Consider the following 18,657-nt stretch of genomic DNA (forward strand, 5'->3'; position numbering starts at 1 on the left):
CTCTGGTCCTCAGCTTTTCTTTCATCTTGGGTCTGTCACCAAGGCCAGGGATGTGAGTCAGTTGCTTGTTTGTACTTAAGACATATCAGAAACAGGGTCTCAAAAAAAAAATTTTTTTCGCTGGTTTGTTTGTTTGGGGTTTTTTTGTGTGTATGATCCAGATAGAATGGCAAGAAAGATAGATGGCATTTAGGTCAAAGCTTTATGTTTATGGGCATCAAGACAGGATGTGGAAGCACTGAAAATTATGTTTTGTCAGATTTGATCTAATCAAAAGGATGATTTTTGTTGAAAATTTTGAACAAAAGCAGAACAAAGAAGTAAAGATTTCATTATAGTCTCTTTTGTTTAAAAGGTGGTTCTGGCACAGGTGATGCTGAGAATTTGGGCACTGACTGGTTCGGCTTTTTTCCTTTCTTCCAGGTTACTGTAGGTGGAGAGGAATGGCACTACATTGCTACCCAAGGACCTCTGCCACACACATGCCATGACTTCTGGCAGATGGTGTGGGAACAGGGAGTGAATGTTATAGCCATGGTCACAGCTGAAGAGGTACGTGAAATCACAGCATACAGTTCTTCCTGATGTGAGCAAATCTCCTGTTATCATTGCTTCCCACTCCAGTAACCTGTTTTTTCTATCAACATCCCTTTTTCCTATAACTCTGTTTGAACATATGCCTGTACTTCTTTCATACTATACTTTGTAGCATTCTGATACTCAGTTTGGCAAGTGTTAAAGCAAACAAGCAGAAGCCCCCCTTGCCCCTGCTTTGGCCAAGCCAAACAAAGATGTTTCCACTGGAATGTGAGAGCACTGAACTGCTCTTGGTTAAAATGACACAGAGTTCCACACCATCCAAGGCCAGTTCTGCATACTGTCACTCTTATCAGCTGAAAAGAGACCAGAAGCTGTTGTTTCCATAGAAGTGTCCATGTAAAAAAAACCCAAAACCAAACAACAAAAAACAAACAAAAAAAATCCCCCACAACTTTTTTATTCTAATGCCAAGCAAAACAGTTATTTCTACTGTAATCCAAGAACTATGTGATATGTTATAAAAACTGACACGCATTGTTAACTAACACAGCTTTCAGCTTTTTGCCTGGTTGTTTTCAGCAAACACAGGGAGTAGCAGAGCACATCAAGTCACTGTCCAGTTCCCAAGGCTGATCAAGAGCAGATACCTAGAAGCTGCTGGAGAGAATCTCCCTTCATTTAAAGGAGAGGCTTCCCCAGGGGGAAAATATTTACCAAGGTGTTGCAGGCAGTAGCTATCTTTTGCCACAAGACAAGAGGTTGTTCTTCAAAGCAGTTTTACGCTTTCAAATATTACATGGCTGAGAGGTTTAAGTGTTAATGGATATTTTTCTTTACTTTGTGGGATGCTCCTTGCTCTTCCAGTAATTTGAAATAAGAATATTTGGCTTATCTTCGGTTTTATGTCCTCTGTTTACAAAGAATTATAATTGCAGGAACTAATGGCTTTTTGTTTTGTTTTGTTTTTAAGGAGGGAGGAAGAAGTAAGAGCCATCGTTATTGGCCTAAACTGGGCTCTAAGCACAGCTCAGCCACTTATGGGAAGTTCAAGGTGACAACAAAGTTCCGCACAGACTCTGGCTGCTTTGCAACTACTGGTCTGAAGGTCAAGCATCTTCTCTCTGGACAAGAGAGGACAGTGTGGCATTTGCAGTATACTGACTGGCCAGACCATGGGTGTCCAGAAGAAGTCCAAGGCTTTTTATGTAAGATTTCTTTATCTTGCATGATAAAATACATCAAGGAGAAGGTTGCTCACACTGAATTCAATTCACTGAACCCAGTTACACCTGGGATTGATATTAAATGGTTATTGCTGTGGCATATAAAGGCCTCAACTAGATTGTACTTTGCTGCAATTTGGAGAAAAAAAGTGGGATTCAAGAGGTAGCAGCTAAGGTGATTAACAAGAGGAATAATTCAAGGCAGCGGCAATGCCAAAGACTCAGGAAATTTTAAATAATAGGATACCTCTGCTGGCTGATCTGTCAGTGTAAGTTATCACCACTTCCCAGACACCTAATGAGTGTAGGAGGTACTAGGCTGCACACAAATGTGATTAGAGAGGTCTAGGTGAGAGAGGATCAGGTTTTAGTGAAATATGGTGCAGTTCCTCCAGTTTTTCTTGTTGCAAAATAGCAGAGGCTTCTGACACACATGCATTAAGTTTGAACTTGATACCACTTTTCTAACCACATGTGATGCTCAAGGGCCTTCCCAATAACTTATGGTCCTAGTTCATGCATTTCTGAAAATACAGCCATTATATTCATCTGTAATGTGTGAATAACACTCCCCACTTCTTAATAAGTAATGTATATTTCCATATTAAGTAATAGGAATTCAACCATTATTTAACTAAAGTGACATTTCTGGCACTATGGCAGAGAATCTATAAATTAAATTAATACAGATTTCTTTAAATTAACATTGAAGGAGCCTGTACATGGTGTACTGACATGTTGACGATGCCTGCCTTCTTAATTCCTGAAAGTTTTGCAGTTGCAGTGTAGCTCTGTGGCAGCTAAGTCCCCTCTCAGGAAGGTCCTTTAGTTCTACTTCAGTCTTGACACAGCTACAGTCCTTTAGTGGTCTATTCTCCTTTGCATGGTACAAGCTTGATGTAAATAGCGTGTCCTTCTTTTCCCAGTTCTGTCACCAGGGCAAAAAAAATAAAAAATGACATTTCGGCTTCAGCAGAGGGGTGCCAAGGGATCTGTCTTTAAGGAAAAGCTATTGCCCAATTCCTAGTTTGTTCTGTACTTTGTTTCTCTTACCAACTTTTGTAGCTGTGGTTGGGCATGGCAGTAATTGGAACCTGATTGTCCCCATTTCCTCTCTCCCATTACTTGCCACCACTTACGGTCCCATTTCACTGTGCATTAAAATTTCAGCTTTTCTGATGTTGGTAGGCCTCCAGCTGCATCCTGCCAGTGGTGAAAGGACAGCGTAGGCTGTAGTGCCATGACATCAAGAGTCAGTGCAGGAGAGTTCACCTCAGGTCTCACTTCCCACTCTGACTGCTGAGAAGCTAAGTAAGCTTCCAGTACTTAAGGTTCTCGGTGCAGTTTGACAGTAGAATGTGTTGTGTTGAACAAGGCTAGGACAGCCACACAGTGTAACTGTTCTAGAAATGGCTTCAGGGAAAACTAAGGCAGTGATCTTCCAGAAAAGCTCATAATAACTATTGAGAAACAAACCCTGAGCAGGTGGGTGAGATTCCATCTCAGTCTAGAAAGGAGAAGGAAGGGAGGAAACAGGGCAGATGGATGCTTGTTTCCCATCTGATGCTGGCTTTGACAGGCAGCAGTTTCAGTAGGACTTAGCGGTTGTTTTGATCCCAGCCTGTTAATAGCAGGAATTGCTGTAAGTAATGTCTAGAATCATCTGCTTAGGGGACCTGGAGATTTGCAAGGGGGAAAAGAGAATTTAATTTTTTAAAAGAACTATTTAATTTAAAGGAGCAGACTCCCAAGTAATAATTGACACCCAGCTGGTACTTGCTGGATGCAGTGCTGTTCCATGGCCAAAATAATTAGTATGTTGTAAAAAATGTAAATTATTGCCACTTAGGTAAAGAACGACTTTTCCACATTCTTTCACCCTTTCCCCCTGTCGAATTTTACGTTTAGACATATAGATGTTGCAACATTGCCTGCATTTTACCTTGCAGCTTACTTGGAGGAGATCCAGTCGGTGCGTCGCCACACCAACAGCGTACTGGACAGCAGCAACACCTGCAACCCTCCCATTGTGGTTCACTGCAGCGCAGGGGTAGGAAGGACTGGAGTGGTTATCCTAACAGAACTGATGATTGGGTGCTTGGAGCATAATGAAGTAAGTCAGCTTCTTTTGCAGGACAAACCCCTGACCCGAGCTCGTTCCTTGACTAACTAGCTACATTTCTGAGGTTAAAATTAAAAGGCATTGAAGTGCTTTCTTTCTCTGCTACCTTTGTGAGCAATGTGAGAGCCTTAAATGTAACAGGCAGAGATTACCCATGCAAGGTTACCTGTTGTAGTTTTCTGTTTAGTTGATATTATGCATTTTTTATTAGGATTATTCTAATGCATTCAAAATTAGGGTTTTCTTCTCTCTTTTAAGAATTTAGTCTAATTTATACCTGTATTTAATTAAAAGTCTAGAGACAGCATGTTTAGAAGGAGTACCTGAAAGAGGCTAGAGAATAATGTCCTTGCTCTTTTAACTAAACTTTTCTGCTCTCTAAATTTGCTCTTTAGACTTCTTCCTCTTTCTCATATGGCCCTTAATCTCACCTGGAATGAAACTTAACTGTGTTTTAAGAATAAGGTGTGTGTATGTATTTCAGTGGGGAATAGGGCTTTAAGATTTGCAGACAATATGACGAGTAATACAGTCTGGAGTTAAGAATAAGATCACCAGTAGAGTAACCGTGTGTAGCAATTTGCTTTTCATTTGTGTCACTGAGAAACTGTCTAGGAAGAACATCGCATCTTAACTAACAACGTGACACACAGTTTTCATGACAGCTATGGAAACCAGAGATTTCTCTTGCCAAAGAAAATACTCTATGAGAGAGCATTTGTAGAGATAGGAATGCAGCGAGAGTAACAAATAGACATATATCATCTGCCTCTCCCAGTAATCAGCCACTGAATGAGTTCAGGGAAGACTGAAGACTCCAGCAGCTCATCACTCTGTAGTTACAAGACGGTTAGAGATCTTGGGCTCAGGTCAGCTGACAGACAAGCCTCCTCCAACTCTGCTTGGGCGTCACTAGAGGTGACACTGTTCTGTAGATCGATGTCACAACTGACACTTTTTTTCCTTTGCTTTTTATTTGCGGGGGAGGTAGGAGGGTGAGGAAGGAAAAGAAGGAGGTGGCCTGGACAAGAAAGGTCCACAGGTGTGCATTTTGAGAACCCAGCAGCCTTCATATGCTGACTGCTGCTCAGAAGCTGCTCCTGTGTGGGATGACGGCTCCGACTCTTGAGCCTGCTTGACCTTCCTTATGCACTGGCACCTGGAAGTGACTGCTTCTGTTGTGTACACAGTAGCCATGAAATTTCTGCATGCCAGAGGAAAGCTGGAGAGTTTGAAGAGCTGTCCCTGAATTGCTTGTGACCATCAGTGTAGCTGTGTCTACTTTGTAGCAACCTCTGTATATGCACGGAAACAAACATTAAGGGTTGTGTAACACTGTTTGCCACCTCCGTTTGTCTCTGGTTTACAGAAGTCACCCATTTGGGAAAGAGTAGCTGAGTAGCAAGTGAAGATAAAGGCAGTACCTCAGCATCTAAGCATGGGGGTGAGCCTTGACATCATTCATAAGAATTTTCATTAACTTCTCTAGGACCTGATGGTAGTGCTCAATAAGGATTTCTCTGATGTCCCTTAATTAAAGGATTCTTTTGTCTTGATTAATAATGAAAATCATCATTAATATTAAATAAAATTTTCCTTAAGGGCTTTGTTGTTCTAGATTGTACTAAGTTAATGTTTTTGGTTTGTTAAAACCTAATTGAAAAAAAAAAGATTAAAAATCAAAACAGTATGCTTTTGGTTTGTCACAGATACTCCATTCTGCACAGAGATGGTTCCTTTTCACTTGTTTATTTTGTAGTAGTATTAATTGGGGGTTTTCTCCTGAAATAAAATTACTTACCACTTAAAATGTTTTAGTCTTAGGAATTGGTTGATTTCCTCAGAAGTGTCCTAGTAAGTAGAAGTATCAACATTTTTGCAATGAAGGAAAATGAGGAAGGAATCTAGCAATCTTCATACAGACCATCTTGGAAAGTCTGCAGTAGTGCTGGAACAAAAACCAGAACCCTTGAGTCTGAGGTTTCAGGTTTGGGCAAAAAGCCATGTCTAATCAAAATCTATACAGCTTCAGTCACTGTGGCTTCTGGGCAATGGCTGGTTGAGTCTAAAGCTGTGTATCTCATTGCAGGGATAGCATTTCAGTCACTGCTGCATAGCAAGTAAATGTCACATCATTACATCCTTGCTGCTGTAGACATGTAGTAGAGGAAAGTAATTGAGATCCTGCTCTATCAACTTTTAGTTCAGACTTGGCACTGGGACATTAACTCATGATTGCAACTGCAGCATGTTTCCAAAGGGGAGATCTTTTAGTTTGGGAGTTTTAGAAATGAGTGGCATTTTCGTTTGTTCTGTTTACAAGTGCCAGCTTAGCAAAGCATTATGTGCCCTTTTTTTTTTTTTTGGACATGTACATCATAATGAAGGTGAGTTTAAGGGACTCCTTACCTGGAGTCAAATGCTAAGTTGGCTATAAATAGTGAGGTTTAATAGACAGGATGGAGTTTTCTTTCATTTCTGAGAAGGTGAAGTCATCTCCATTTTGAGGAGGTGCACGGATCACTGTGTGTCCACTAAAAATCAGTGAGCTGTCATGCACCAGACTGCCAAGAGAGAAATATGGTGTGCAGGTCGAAGCTGGCCTGCATTTTTGTTGCAGTTTTTCAGGTGAGATCAAGTTCTACATGACTCTGCTCAGCAAGGACCATGTGGCTTTTGCAAGCATCTGAGTCCACAGGGAGACTTTCTCCAAGTTGGCCAAGTTAACTGGAAAGAGCTTACATTTTTCTTTGAACCTGTTTGATAATAATATGGCATTACTCATCACAAATTTTTATACTTGTTGACTCTCTAGAGGTGTCCTTTTATAACAACTTGTTGGGGTATGTGGCAGAATATTTGGCCTTGTTTTCAGAAAGTGATAGCCTATGAGTTAAGACTTGTTTACATGGAATGGACATTCTGGGTTTTATATATATGGACAGAAATGGATATGCAGCGTGACTTTTATTTTAAACTTTCCAGGAAACTTCCCATGTGTCTGGAAGCAGATTCCATGCTCAGCTGGGCCTCCAAGGGTTAGCAGCAATCTTACTCAAATTTTCTAAGTTCCTTTTTGTGTTTCTGTAATGGCAAACTGGCATTACAAAGTGGAGCTTATGTCGTCTGATGCGGTAGCTGTTCTTCAGTTTTGTATCTTGAACTGCTTAAGAGCTTCCTCAAAAACAGCATGAATTTTAGTGCTTACATTTACTGCTGCCATAGAAAATTTGTATCCCTCATCTTGGGTCATATTACACGCTGTTTGAATTTGAGCCTGGCAGGCTGAGCTTCATGGCTCAATGAATTCTGAATAGCAGCTTGTGTACCTGTTGTAACAGATAAAACACAATAGCATCACAGGTTTTTTGTTCCTTAAATGCCAGAGATCCAATGATAGCACCTAATGAAATTTGCAGTGATTTTTAATGCTTTACCTCATGGGCCTCTGTTTCACACAACTCATTTGGTTTTGAGTTCAGATCATTATAGGGTGCCTGTGCCCCAGTGTGCTCCATGGGGTTAGGGATGTACTTTCATAGTGAATCTCCTTATCCGTGCCTAATTACTGTACTTTAGTTCCTGCTGCAGAGCATTTTTCAGGGCAGACGAGTGAATTTTGTTTGGATGAAACCAAACTGGAAGACACCTTCTTGGAGAACACCTAACATGTCCCAGCTGCTAGTGGATGTTCAGTAGATGGCAAGAAACTGCTGCTGGCCTAAAGTCTGCAAAACACGTATTGCAGATAATGGGTCCTTGTTTCACTTTACAGAGTTATTTCTCCTGGAGTATTATTTGCTAACATAGACTTGCCTGTGGAAGGTCAGATGTTGGAGTTTTTGGATCTTTTGGTGACAATGAGTTCCCTTCTCTCTTAGTGAAAGGATCAGTATATTTGCGTGCACTTTTAGTTTTGTCCAAGGAACCTTTGTTCTTGTGACCCTGATGCCTCTTTGCCATTTGAAAAATCTCAATAATTGTTTGATTTAATGAACTTACGTCCTTATTCTTTTTTTTCCCCTTTGCTTTACAGAAAATGGACGTTCCTGTGATGCTGAGACACCTGCGGGAGCAGAGAGTGTTTATGATCCAGACCATAGCCCAGTACAAATTTGTTTATCAAGTGCTCATACAATTCCTGCAAAACTCTAGACTTATTTAATCTTTTCAAACATCCCAGACCCAGCTTTGTGGATCTGACTGAACCTTACTGATGTGCAAGGAGAACTGCCTTGACAACACTGTGTGCATATATTGCACTTTTTAAAGTTGTCTTGAAAGTAAGGAATTATTGTTCTTTACTAGTCTCCCGTGGATTATTTTATACAAGATATAATTTATTTTTCTTGGAATAACTTTTGAATTACTTTAATAACTCTTAAATCTTATAGTGACCTTCAAAGTGAACCACATTTGACATGACTGGTCTGCACTGTAACGTGCCCATAAAGGAGAGCAATCCTTTGTAAAGGTAGTTTACTAGCTTTAATTTTGCTACACAGCTTCTGAAATGAACAGTTATTTGGCAGTGGGCTTTTTTCTCACGTGAGGACGTTCTGGACGGAGGTACGTGGCTTCCGTGGTAAAAACAAGACCTGCTGGATGTCACCTACAGCTCTGTGTGAGTGGAAGCTGAGGGTACACAGCACTGAGACCTGAACTTCTGCACGTGCAGGCGGGCACATTACAGAGGGCTCAAACACAGGACATTGTGAGGACAGAGAATTTTGTGTGCTAAACTGTTCAAATTCCACAAGAATTACAGTTTGAAAAATTCAATATTGGATCTTTTAAACGAGGCCTTTGCTGCTGTGTGCAGCCCTTGAAGGGATTCATAAGAAGCAGTGTAGGGTGAAGTGCAGTGACCCACAACAGGCTGAAGTCAGTGAGTGAGTTTTTTCAGTAATTGTGGTGGACTGAGTTGAACAGCATAGGATTTTCAACCAAATGCATCTGAAAAAAATCAAATCAAGCACCTTCTCATGGATTACACTGAAATTATTATTGCCTTGAGGCTCACCTCCTGTAGAAAAGGAATCTCATTTAAATTAGGCATCTCTGGTTGCCTTAGTTTTCATGTGTGAACTATCATCTGATGGCTAGAGAAGGGATGAGGCTGGAGAGGAGCCTGGGATGTCTCTGGTCCCAGCCCTGTTCACCTTACTGCTAACTTTAAACTTGGATAGGCTTGCCCAGGGTCATGTCTAGTTTCAGAATTTTCAAGGGTGAAGATTTCATAGCCTCTCAGGGCACGTGATGCAATGCAGTTACTCTGTCATGGTGAAATTACCTTTCTTGGTATCCCTTTCCCAGATAATTTTAAATATTTTAGTCCTATTGTTGCTTTTCTGTTACATCCCCTCCTCCAAACCCTGGTCAGTGTACAAGATCTAAGCCTACAAGCACTCTGAATTTCAACACTAAAGGGACTAAAATCAGTGGGAGCTTAAGCTCAGGTTCTGTACTAGAATGTTTCTTAAATTGCTTAAAACTGCACTGTGTTGGTTTGGATCTCTGCAATACAAGCCTAACAAGGTGACAAAGATTCCAGTGAAGATTTCTAGCTACCAATAAATGGAGATGAGTTATTTTTCTCTAATACCTTGACCATGTTCTTTTTAGGGATCAGTTGAGTTTTCAGTCAACTTCAGTTTTCCTCTAATTTCTTCTGCCACTGCCAACATATCTCGTTAAATTAGCAGCAACCATTTAAAGTCTTTTCAGCAGCATCTGCATGATAATTGCACAGAGATGCTTTATATCTGGGAAAAAAGCCAAGGAATAAACCTTGAAGCAAAGTGTATTAAATTAGTTATCTCGTTATAACTTTTTGAATAATTTCCTAATGATGAATTAAGTTTGAACTCAGAGCTGTCAAGTCCCATTGCTCCACTTGGACATGAGAAGTAGAAAATCAGGAGGGAAAAGAATCTGCTCCTATGTCTTATTATTCAGCTGCTCTTGGCTGAAATGTGTACTTCTGCTTCTACAGTGAGCACAGGAAAGTTACTGCATAAGAGAGTACGAAGAGCTGTGTTTGAAGGGAAGAAAATTAAGTAAATGTTTTTAATGCAAAGATGCATAATAGTTGTCTTAGAAAAATATTAATTAGAAAAAGGCACCAAAAATCCTTTCCAAATTAATTCAGTGCCTATTAATGAGCCAAATAAATGGCCATGTAGTATACAGTCATTTCTAATTAATTCGTAATGTGGCTGGTACGGTAGATAGAAGCCAATGTGACTCAATTTTTCCCTTTCATTGTCAAAGAATGGTAATTTTAAACTTTTCCTTTCATCTGACTTCAATGTATTTTTCCCTGCTAGATTTTATCTTGACTAGATCTGCTAATATCATAAGTGAATTGGGCTGGTGCATGTCTTCAGAGGTTCCTTTCCACCCCAGCTTGCAACTGACCCTCAGCATGCCGATGTTTTATGGTTGAAATGTGACACAGTTCCTTAAGGGAAAAACTGAACCTTCTGACTTTGAACCTGCTGTAGTTTTATCAGGCCGAAATTGCTTGGGCAGTATTTCCTAACCTTTAGGGAGTGACAGGAAAATGCATTTTGCATCCAATTTTGTTAGTCACAGCAGGAATGAACACATGAGACTTAAAGCAACAGTGCTATTTAGTTTCTGTCCCACAGACTTTTAACAGCACAGTCCTTAAGGAGAAAAGGACAGTTTGGAGTTGCTGTATGTTGTGTTGCTTGTTTTTTTAACATCAAAGCATGACAGTGTTTGAAACCAGTTTCATCCATGGAGTAAAGTCTGGACTAAAAATCTCACAAAGATGCTTCAATGAATGGAACTGCACCTAACAAGTTTAACATAAGCTGTCTTCTCCCAGGGCACCCACATTGCAGTGTGGCATGTTTAGCCTATGTTCCCTCATGCTTTCTGAGACAGAACTTGCAGTGGATAAGTCTGGCTTGGGAATCCATTGTGTCTGTTTTCCTTTTTTATGCACTCTTCATGTGTATTTAACATGCTTTGCTTTTTTTCTTTAAATTGTTACCAATGATAGTATTGAGGTGCTGGCATCAATTTTTTGGTTAAGGTCCAAGATTTCATGCCTACCATTGTTCAATCAGGGATGGGAGAGATGACAGCTGAGTTTGGACACTGCTCAGTGCTGTGGGTGTCCTGGATGGTGGACATTAACTGCTGAGGTCCTACTTGTTCCAGATCCTACTAAGGCCTGTTTTGGCACCTCTTGTCCTTGACTACCTGAGAAAAGATGAAGCTTGTTCCCACAAAAATTTTTCTTTATAGTTATACAGAAACCCTAAATGCTCAGCCTCCTCAGAAATACCTTTTCCCTAAATGAATTTCATCTGGCAGGAGACACATCTGTGAGAACTTATTCAACCTGTTGCTAACAGTCCTTGAAATATATTGAAGGACATTTCTGTTCCACTTATGGAAATCAGCTGCCTCAGCTACAAATATTATTAAATATTTGCATGATTTCAAAAGTTGTTTTTTTTCTTTTTAAATTACTTCCATGTAAACAAACAGAAATGCAAATGGCAAAACACAGACTTACTCGTTCTCTTCCAACTTAAGTGCTTCAATACTTATGCTCATTGTAAGGCAAAACATTATTTTTTTGATCCAACATCTGCTTTGTCTGTGTAGTCCACAAGCAGCTCTGAATTAAATGCTGATGGAAATCTTGTACTTGGATATAGCAAAAATCTATAGGAAAAATTCAGCAGCTACTGATGATGCTGCATTCTCAACAGCTGACTTCTCACCGGTCTCCTGGGAGGAGATGATGACTGAATTAGCTGTTGTCAGCCTTGCTAGCAGTTTGTGATCTGCAGCTCTCATGCATCACTGAGGGAGGTCTGAGTCAAATCTTGTTGCTTGTCTTTGTGGGAAAAAAAACGCTAGGGCAGCACCTACTGCAGGAAATAAAGGCTGCATCATATTGCAGGAGCAAATACCTGAACTGACTGTGAAAGGAGGAACTGCATGAAAACAGCATTTGACCACTCTTCTTCAAAAATGAATATAAATCTGCTGATACATACTTAAAGTCACAAGGAGTTTGGGGATGGGGTTTTATGCCAGTAAGAGAGAGGTTTGCTTGTAGAATCTGGCGCTATGGGAACTACAGATGCCATATGAGTCTTTAGAGAGGAGGACACTATACATGCAGCTGTTTGCAGGGATTGTGATTTGAGGAAGGGAACAACTGGCTGCTTGGGCTGTGGGGCAAATAACAGAAGATGGAGGTATTAAACGTAAATAAACTATTGTTAGATTGTGAAACAAAACATTGCATAGGTCAAAAATAGCAGTGTTTATATAAATATTTAAAGTAAATAGATTTTTGTCAGTGTTTTTAGAGTATCTTAGATTACAGTTCTATTGGTTCCTCTGAGCTATTTTTGGTTGGCATTTCTTTGAAGTTTTGTTGCCTCTGCTTTATGTGCACCCTCACTGAGAGTTTCCCACATGTACACCAGGACTTTGCCTTTGGAGAGTGAACTGGAAATCATGATAAATAGTAGCTTCCACTGGAGAATCCCAGAACTATTTAACAGCAAGGGAAGGACTAATACTGCAACTGATCCCTGAAATGACTAGAGTGCTTAACAGTTTTACTCTTCCAAATCACCTGAGTAAGGACTCAGTGGTTGGACACTCAGCTCCAGGCATTTCAGGGGTAGTGTTCCCTGATTATGCAGGCAGCATAAAAGAGGAAAGCTTTCCACAAACTATATCCATGTCAGGTTCGAAGGCACACCCTGACTTAGACAGGGGCTGCTAGTAGACACTTAAAAAGAAATATGAACATGTCTAGAAAAGGGTGCTCAGCCCCTCTAGTGCACCTGGCAGCCAGTCCTTGAGGGGCTTCCTGAGGCCAAAGTTGTATTCCATTTACTGTATTTAGTAAATCTACTGATAGATCCATCTTCAATAAATCACATTACCTTTTCTTTAGAAGCCATTTATTCCTCTGGCTTTCACAATGTCCCGTGTTGGTGAGTTCCATAGCTTAATTATAGATTTAATATATAAGAACTTCTTTTTTTGTATGTTAAATAAAAGTATTTTCTTGCTTCTACTTGGTCTTTAAAAGAAGGCAAATCTTTAGTGCCAGAAACACCGTCAATAGGATGTTTATCCTGTTGCAATTGCTCCATATGGAAAACACATTTTCCTCACTAGTAAAGTACCCTTCTTTGATTATTTTACAAAGGAAAAAAGTTTACACATGCAGATGACTGTAATATTCCCATATGTAATTGTGTGGAACATGTTACATGAAATAACATGTTTAAGTTTTATGTCACTGGATTTTCCTGTCCTGTTTTACTTCAGTATTTTGATGCTTCCTGTTTCATTTGTTCTGTAATTCTGTTCATGACAGTTTAGCACAAAACAGTGATCTGGATCTCACCACCTCATTGTACGTACACATTTTGTAGAGAAATGAGACATCAGTTATATGCCCTCCCTGCCCCCTGCTCCCTCCTGTTAGGGCTGAATGGCAGAGCTATTCTACGCTATTGAAAGCCTTAAAAAAAATCTATGCATGCTATTTTTTAATATTCTAATGTATTATTCATATCAGTACATAAGCTTATGCTTGTCAGTTTTATCTTCTGTATAGAACTGATTACTTTTGACAGTATTTTTGCACTGTTTCTTTTCTTTCTCTTTTTATAATAAAAAGTTCTATTCAGCATTAATTGACTGCAATAATTTTTTACCCCTTTCACTGCCTTTGTGTAAATAGTTTCTTATATGTTTTTCCAAATATGAGAATGTCTTCAGTCACTGAGGTTTTTTGGTAAGGCTGTTCTTCATATTCACAGTAAACAATAAACCATTTTTTTCAAGGAAAACTATGCTTGTGTTCTTTTTCTGTACCAGCTTAGGGTTTTGTATTTGCACCTACCGTACTTGAGTTGGTTTCCCATGTTAAACTGATAGGCACAGCCAGAGCCACAGTGAGCTTTGAATAACCTTCTGTAAACAGTAATCCAAGTTTCACAGGGGCAAGGCTCCCACTGGTGCTCATGCTCAGCTAATCGGATTCTTTGGTGTTGAAGCATAGTCTGGGCTCTGGATAGACTTTCCGAAGTAAAGGTGCTATTTCCCTGGACAAGGGTTTACTTGGCAAGATAAAGTTAGGATAAAAATCGTCAGCTAGTGCCCTCTTCCTAGGTTTGGCTGTAGTTAAATGGTCTTGGCTTTCTTGAATTTTAAGATCTGGTGCAGTTTTATGTACTCCAGCAACAACTGCTGGCTGGAGAGCAATGAAAACCTTCAGCAAAACCCTTGTTCTAGCAGTTTTATTTTCAGAGCAGTGCTTACAAGAAAGAAAATACAGTAAAGTTCTCAAGGGTGATGTGTTCTCTTTCTCATCATACTTTATAAGCCGTGAAAGCAGCAAGGAATGGGCAGGTACTTTTACTGGGCACCATATTTAAATGTTGGTGCTGCAAGTGCACAGCCACGCTCTTTTTTTTTCCCCCTCCATCCTTAAAAGCAATCTCCTACAACTGATCTAAATAGAGGAAAAATAACCCAACACCCTCATGTTTTATATATGGGTAGAGAAAGCTAAGTCCTGGACTTTTTCCTCAGAAAATGTTCTTGCTCCTCTTTTAAAAGTAATTGCTAACATATTAACAGAATAGTTGTAATACACTGGAGGTGAAGGTATGGCTGTAAGGAAATATGAGCAATAAATTCACTTCAACTTGTGAAGGGGACTAAAAAGCCAGAAATTGCATAGTTCATGTCTTGTGCAAGCCTTTGAGCTCCAAGATAGGTGCCAGCATTCTCTCTACAAGATGTGCTGAGCTCTAGGTCCTTACTGTGATGAATCCCCATCTGTAGAATAACTGGCTGAGGTAACAGTGGTGGCTTTCCTGTAAAATGCACAGAATTCATCACCCACTTCCCCTTTCTCTCAGCTAAGCCACTGCAAACAAAAATGATTCATGAAAAAAGGAAATGGATGCCAAACCACAACAGAAAAAAGTACAGCTTTTGCTAATTTGTCAGATTAAACAAAACTATTTAGGCAAAAGTAGATGTCACAAAACTATTGCACCCATTTAAGTGTATAAGTGGAATCAAGAGGGGTCAAGACCACTTTATTGACTTTACACAAATAAGATCCACATTGAAATCCCTAAAGAAAAAAATGGCCACTTTTGCACATGAACTGTCAGAAGGCATAACCTTCAAGAAACCATGGATGCTTCCTTAAAAGAAAAAAAAAAAAAGGCAATTGTAGATGGGTGGAAGCTAGGAAGCTAGGCCTAAGTGTGTTTGTCATTCCAATTATAGGACAGAACTGTGTTCACTCTACCGCTTTTCAAAGCACTCCTGAAGGTTTCCATAACAAGGCTTTTTAAATAAAGGTTTGAAGGATTGCATAGATTCAAAGGCTCAGTGGTCCTCTAATTCCTTTTTGATCTCTGAAATGTATGGATGATCTTTCCCATGTGCTACTTCCATGATAGCAATTGCCTATGAAAAGAAAAAAAAAATATTCACACAATTGATTCATATATAACACCAGGCTATAAATACTCTCTTTAGAGGTTTGAAGCAGTCTGACACCTCTAGCTACTTTTTGTCCCCTTGTACTCATAAACCCAGTAGGAAATAAAATGAAATTCAAAACTAAGTAATAAAGGTTTTACATTCAGAGAATACATCTTTGATCTTAAAGGAGCCCAAAGCAACTTTCAAAATGATATTCCTGACAAAACTACTTTGAATGCAACCAGCTCCAGGACAGAAAACTGCAAGTGCGGTGGGTAATATTCTGGCAGAGGACTTAGCCAGTCCTCAGAGTGAGCTATGTTCCTACCAATTTATCCTTCAGCTGTCACACGTGCAGGCCTGCTGCAGAAGTTACGTTAAGGCACTTCAGACTTGATTTTGTAAACCCTCCATTGGTTCCAGGGGCTACTAACACTTTAGGAAGGAAGCAATGTCTTAGGCAAAAAGTGAAATCCTGTCAGGTTCAGACAGACACTGCTCGACTCCCTGCCGTTTCACCTACAGCCTGCTCCAGTCCTAAGAGTGAACACTGCAGGCAGCCAAACCCCCTGACTTGCACTTTTCCTGCCATTACCCATATTCATGGCAGTGTGTGTGCAGGGGCAAGGTTTCCACTTGAGAAAAGGACAGCAGCACCCCCAAGCAGATGTGATAAAAGGCAGCAGTAGACAGAACTAGAAGCAAGTTCAGTGTAAGTCTGAAAATACTTAAAGACAGAACAAGGAATAGCCCTCTGAGCATTTAGTCATTTTCTCCTTGGGAAACTTTTATGCAATTATGCTCTTGTATTTGTTAAGTCAATACAGCAAAGGCTTTTGGTTCCACCTCAGCAGCAGCAAGAAATAACTCCACTCCTCCTCCTGCCTGAAAGAAGAAAGGAGGGCCTTCTGGATGAGCTGCTCACAAACTGACAGAGAACAATGGGTTTGTTTTTCCACTAAATCCCAAACATAAGGGGCTGGGATAACTTTGGGCAGTTCCTGTAGACAGCTTTTGGAAGTGAGTCATTAGAAAATGTTTGTGTTAGGAAACTAACTCTGCCAACAAATCTACCTAACAGTTCCCTACCCCCCATCCCGTGCTCTTACTGGCACAGTTCCCATTTCTATTCAAAGGTTTAACACTACAGGGAAGGAAAACCTATGTTAATTTCAAACCAGGTAACAGTTAAATTTTAGAGCATATATTCTTGTAGCATCTTGCCACCATGGCTGGATGCCTCTGTTATTGCTGGCTAAAAACTTGCCAGCATCTAAAAAGATGAAAAAATAAATACATTGTGACATTCCATGAGCCATTATATGCTACAGTAGTCACTGATGCTTAAGAAACTAAAATAAACTTCTGTCCAACAACAAGAGGGGGGAAAACGTCAAGAAACATAGTACAGACTAATAAAAAAATAAAAGAATAAAAAGCTAAGGAATAAGGAACAGACTAATAAAAAGGGGTGAAGAAAAATGTAAAACCAAATGCTGTATTTGCCAATTTCAGCATTACCAGATGCATTGAATTCCCTTCAGCTATGCAAAAATCAATTGGTTCCAGAACAAATAACCACCAAAAGCATGCCTAGTTTAAGTTGGATATAGAAATCACAGACTTCAATGAAACACTATGTGCCTTTTATAAGAGCCAAGCATTTTTTCTGTCCTTACCCAGCAAATGAGGAGAAGCTATAGTTCTGCTTCATTTACACGAGTGCAGCTCTAGCTCAGTGAACAACTTGGAGCAAATATTTAAGCATAATTCTCACTCCAGCTGCTGCAGTATCAGCCCACTGCGAAAAGGTAAAACTCCCTGTCTGCTAGAGCAGACCTATACTACATCTCTAGAAAAATCAAATCCGAGCCAAAAATCCAGTAACCAAATATATTAACAAATGGTGCATTTCCCACCAAGCCAGGCTTACTGACAGAGAAGCACAGAGTGTTTCAATGACCCCATGTCTGAACTGGTATTAATGAAAAAACCAGGAAATAAATACCCTCTTCAGGGCTTTAACTCCAGCCGTTCTGTTATTCAACGCCATATACAGTCTCCCTAATTTCAGCCACATGGAGGCAACGTTCAGCGAGTAGGAGGGATAATGTTTACTGCAGGAGAGAAAGAAAACCAGCTTTATCAAACTTGGCAGTTTCATTGCATTTTCCCAGCCCGTCTCCCTCTCAGGGGGCAAGAAGCTGCCTCTCGTTGCCCCTGCCCATTCACTGCTCATCCCCTCTGCCATGACTGCCAAGAGTCAGTGCCAATTGTGTCTAGGATGGGGACGCCTGTCAATTGGGAATTGAACTGAAACTACCATATGCCTCTGAACAGCTGTCAGATGGCAATGACTTTCTGCCACTAGTTTTAATCTAGCCAGCTACAGAAAGAGACTGCATTGTTATGAGTTTTTGGAGCCACCCTGCACTCGCAGAAGTAGCTCTGTGAACTGTACAATAGTTGGTGGAATGGAAAGCGAGGGGCCCTCCGCAGTGTGTACGGCACACATGCCACTCTGTACTCGCACACACTGAGCTAGCAGAGTCCAGTTCAGCAGAGCTGACCTGGAATGCCAGGCTCAGAGCCAGAGGAGTTGGGCAAGTCCCAGGGAAGATAAATAGTACTGAGCCCCCAGACGGAGAATGTTGGCTCCTTCTTTGTATCACTGCTCTCTGCCAAGTGATCTGTGACTTTACGTTGGCATCTGCTCCAAAGGGAGAGCTTTTCTTGTGCTCCCCCCAGCTGGCAAGAAAGTCATGTCTCAAGACGAGAATCTGTTTGGGAGATTCATGGCAGGATCAGACACAGCGCATAACTGGCTGGCTCTAATGAAAGAGATCACTACAGTAAAAACACAGACAATTTTATCAGAAAGAGTATTAATTTTTTCTGCAGAGGCTGTGTGTGCTGCCTTGCCCCACACAGGGTTTCAGCCTGTGCATTCTCCCACGCCCCCAGCTCTAGGGCAGCGGAGATCAGGGACATTGGGCACTCTCCGCCCCCGAGCGCAGGAGCTGAGCTCGGCTTCAGCTCCCTCTGCCGCTCGGCCCCAGCCCTGGGACAGGGCTCTGCTCTCCTGTAGCCGTGCTCACTGTGCTACAGCGGAGAGAAAGGACTGGGACACTGCGGGAGGCTGACGACAACACAGGCTTTGCCTCCATGACCTTATAGAAAATATTGACTGCAGATGCAATTTGAAGCTCTGCTTTAGTAAAAGATTAGGATATTTAAGAAAATCAG

At 40.6% G+C, this 18,657-nt stretch overlaps 2 protein-coding genes across 4 annotated transcripts in view; one reads left to right on the forward strand and one right to left on the reverse strand.

Annotated features, from left to right (window-relative positions):
* The window catches only part of PTPN14 (protein tyrosine phosphatase non-receptor type 14), a 112,955-nt gene extending 99,357 nt beyond the window's left edge, over positions 1-13,598 (forward strand). Inside the window, exons 16-19 of the mRNA XM_064648244.1 lie at positions 424-552; positions 1,511-1,745; positions 3,713-3,876; positions 7,922-13,598. Coding sequence (XP_064504314.1) covers positions 424-552; positions 1,511-1,745; positions 3,713-3,876; positions 7,922-8,050 — 657 coding nt within the window. The 3' untranslated portion in view covers positions 8,051-13,598. The remainder of the gene's footprint in view (positions 1-423; positions 553-1,510; positions 1,746-3,712; positions 3,877-7,921) is intronic.
* Positions 13,599-14,984: 1,386 nt separating this feature from the next.
* The window catches only part of SMYD2 (SET and MYND domain containing 2), a 28,799-nt gene continuing 25,126 nt past the window's right edge, over positions 14,985-18,657 (reverse strand). For all 3 annotated transcript variants that reach the window (XM_064648245.1, XM_064648247.1, XM_064648246.1), the window contains 2 exons: positions 17,420-17,528; positions 14,985-15,393 (listed from right to left, as the gene is read on the reverse strand). In XM_064648245.1, the coding sequence (XP_064504315.1) occupies positions 15,313-15,393; positions 17,420-17,528 (190 nt within the window). In that variant the 3' untranslated portion in view covers positions 14,985-15,312. The remainder of the gene's footprint in view (positions 15,394-17,419; positions 17,529-18,657) is intronic.

This window comes from Pseudopipra pipra, chromosome 3 (assembly GCF_036250125.1).
Source record: "Pseudopipra pipra isolate bDixPip1 chromosome 3, bDixPip1.hap1, whole genome shotgun sequence".
Classification (NCBI taxonomy): Eukaryota; Metazoa; Chordata; class Aves; order Passeriformes; family Pipridae; genus Pseudopipra; species Pseudopipra pipra.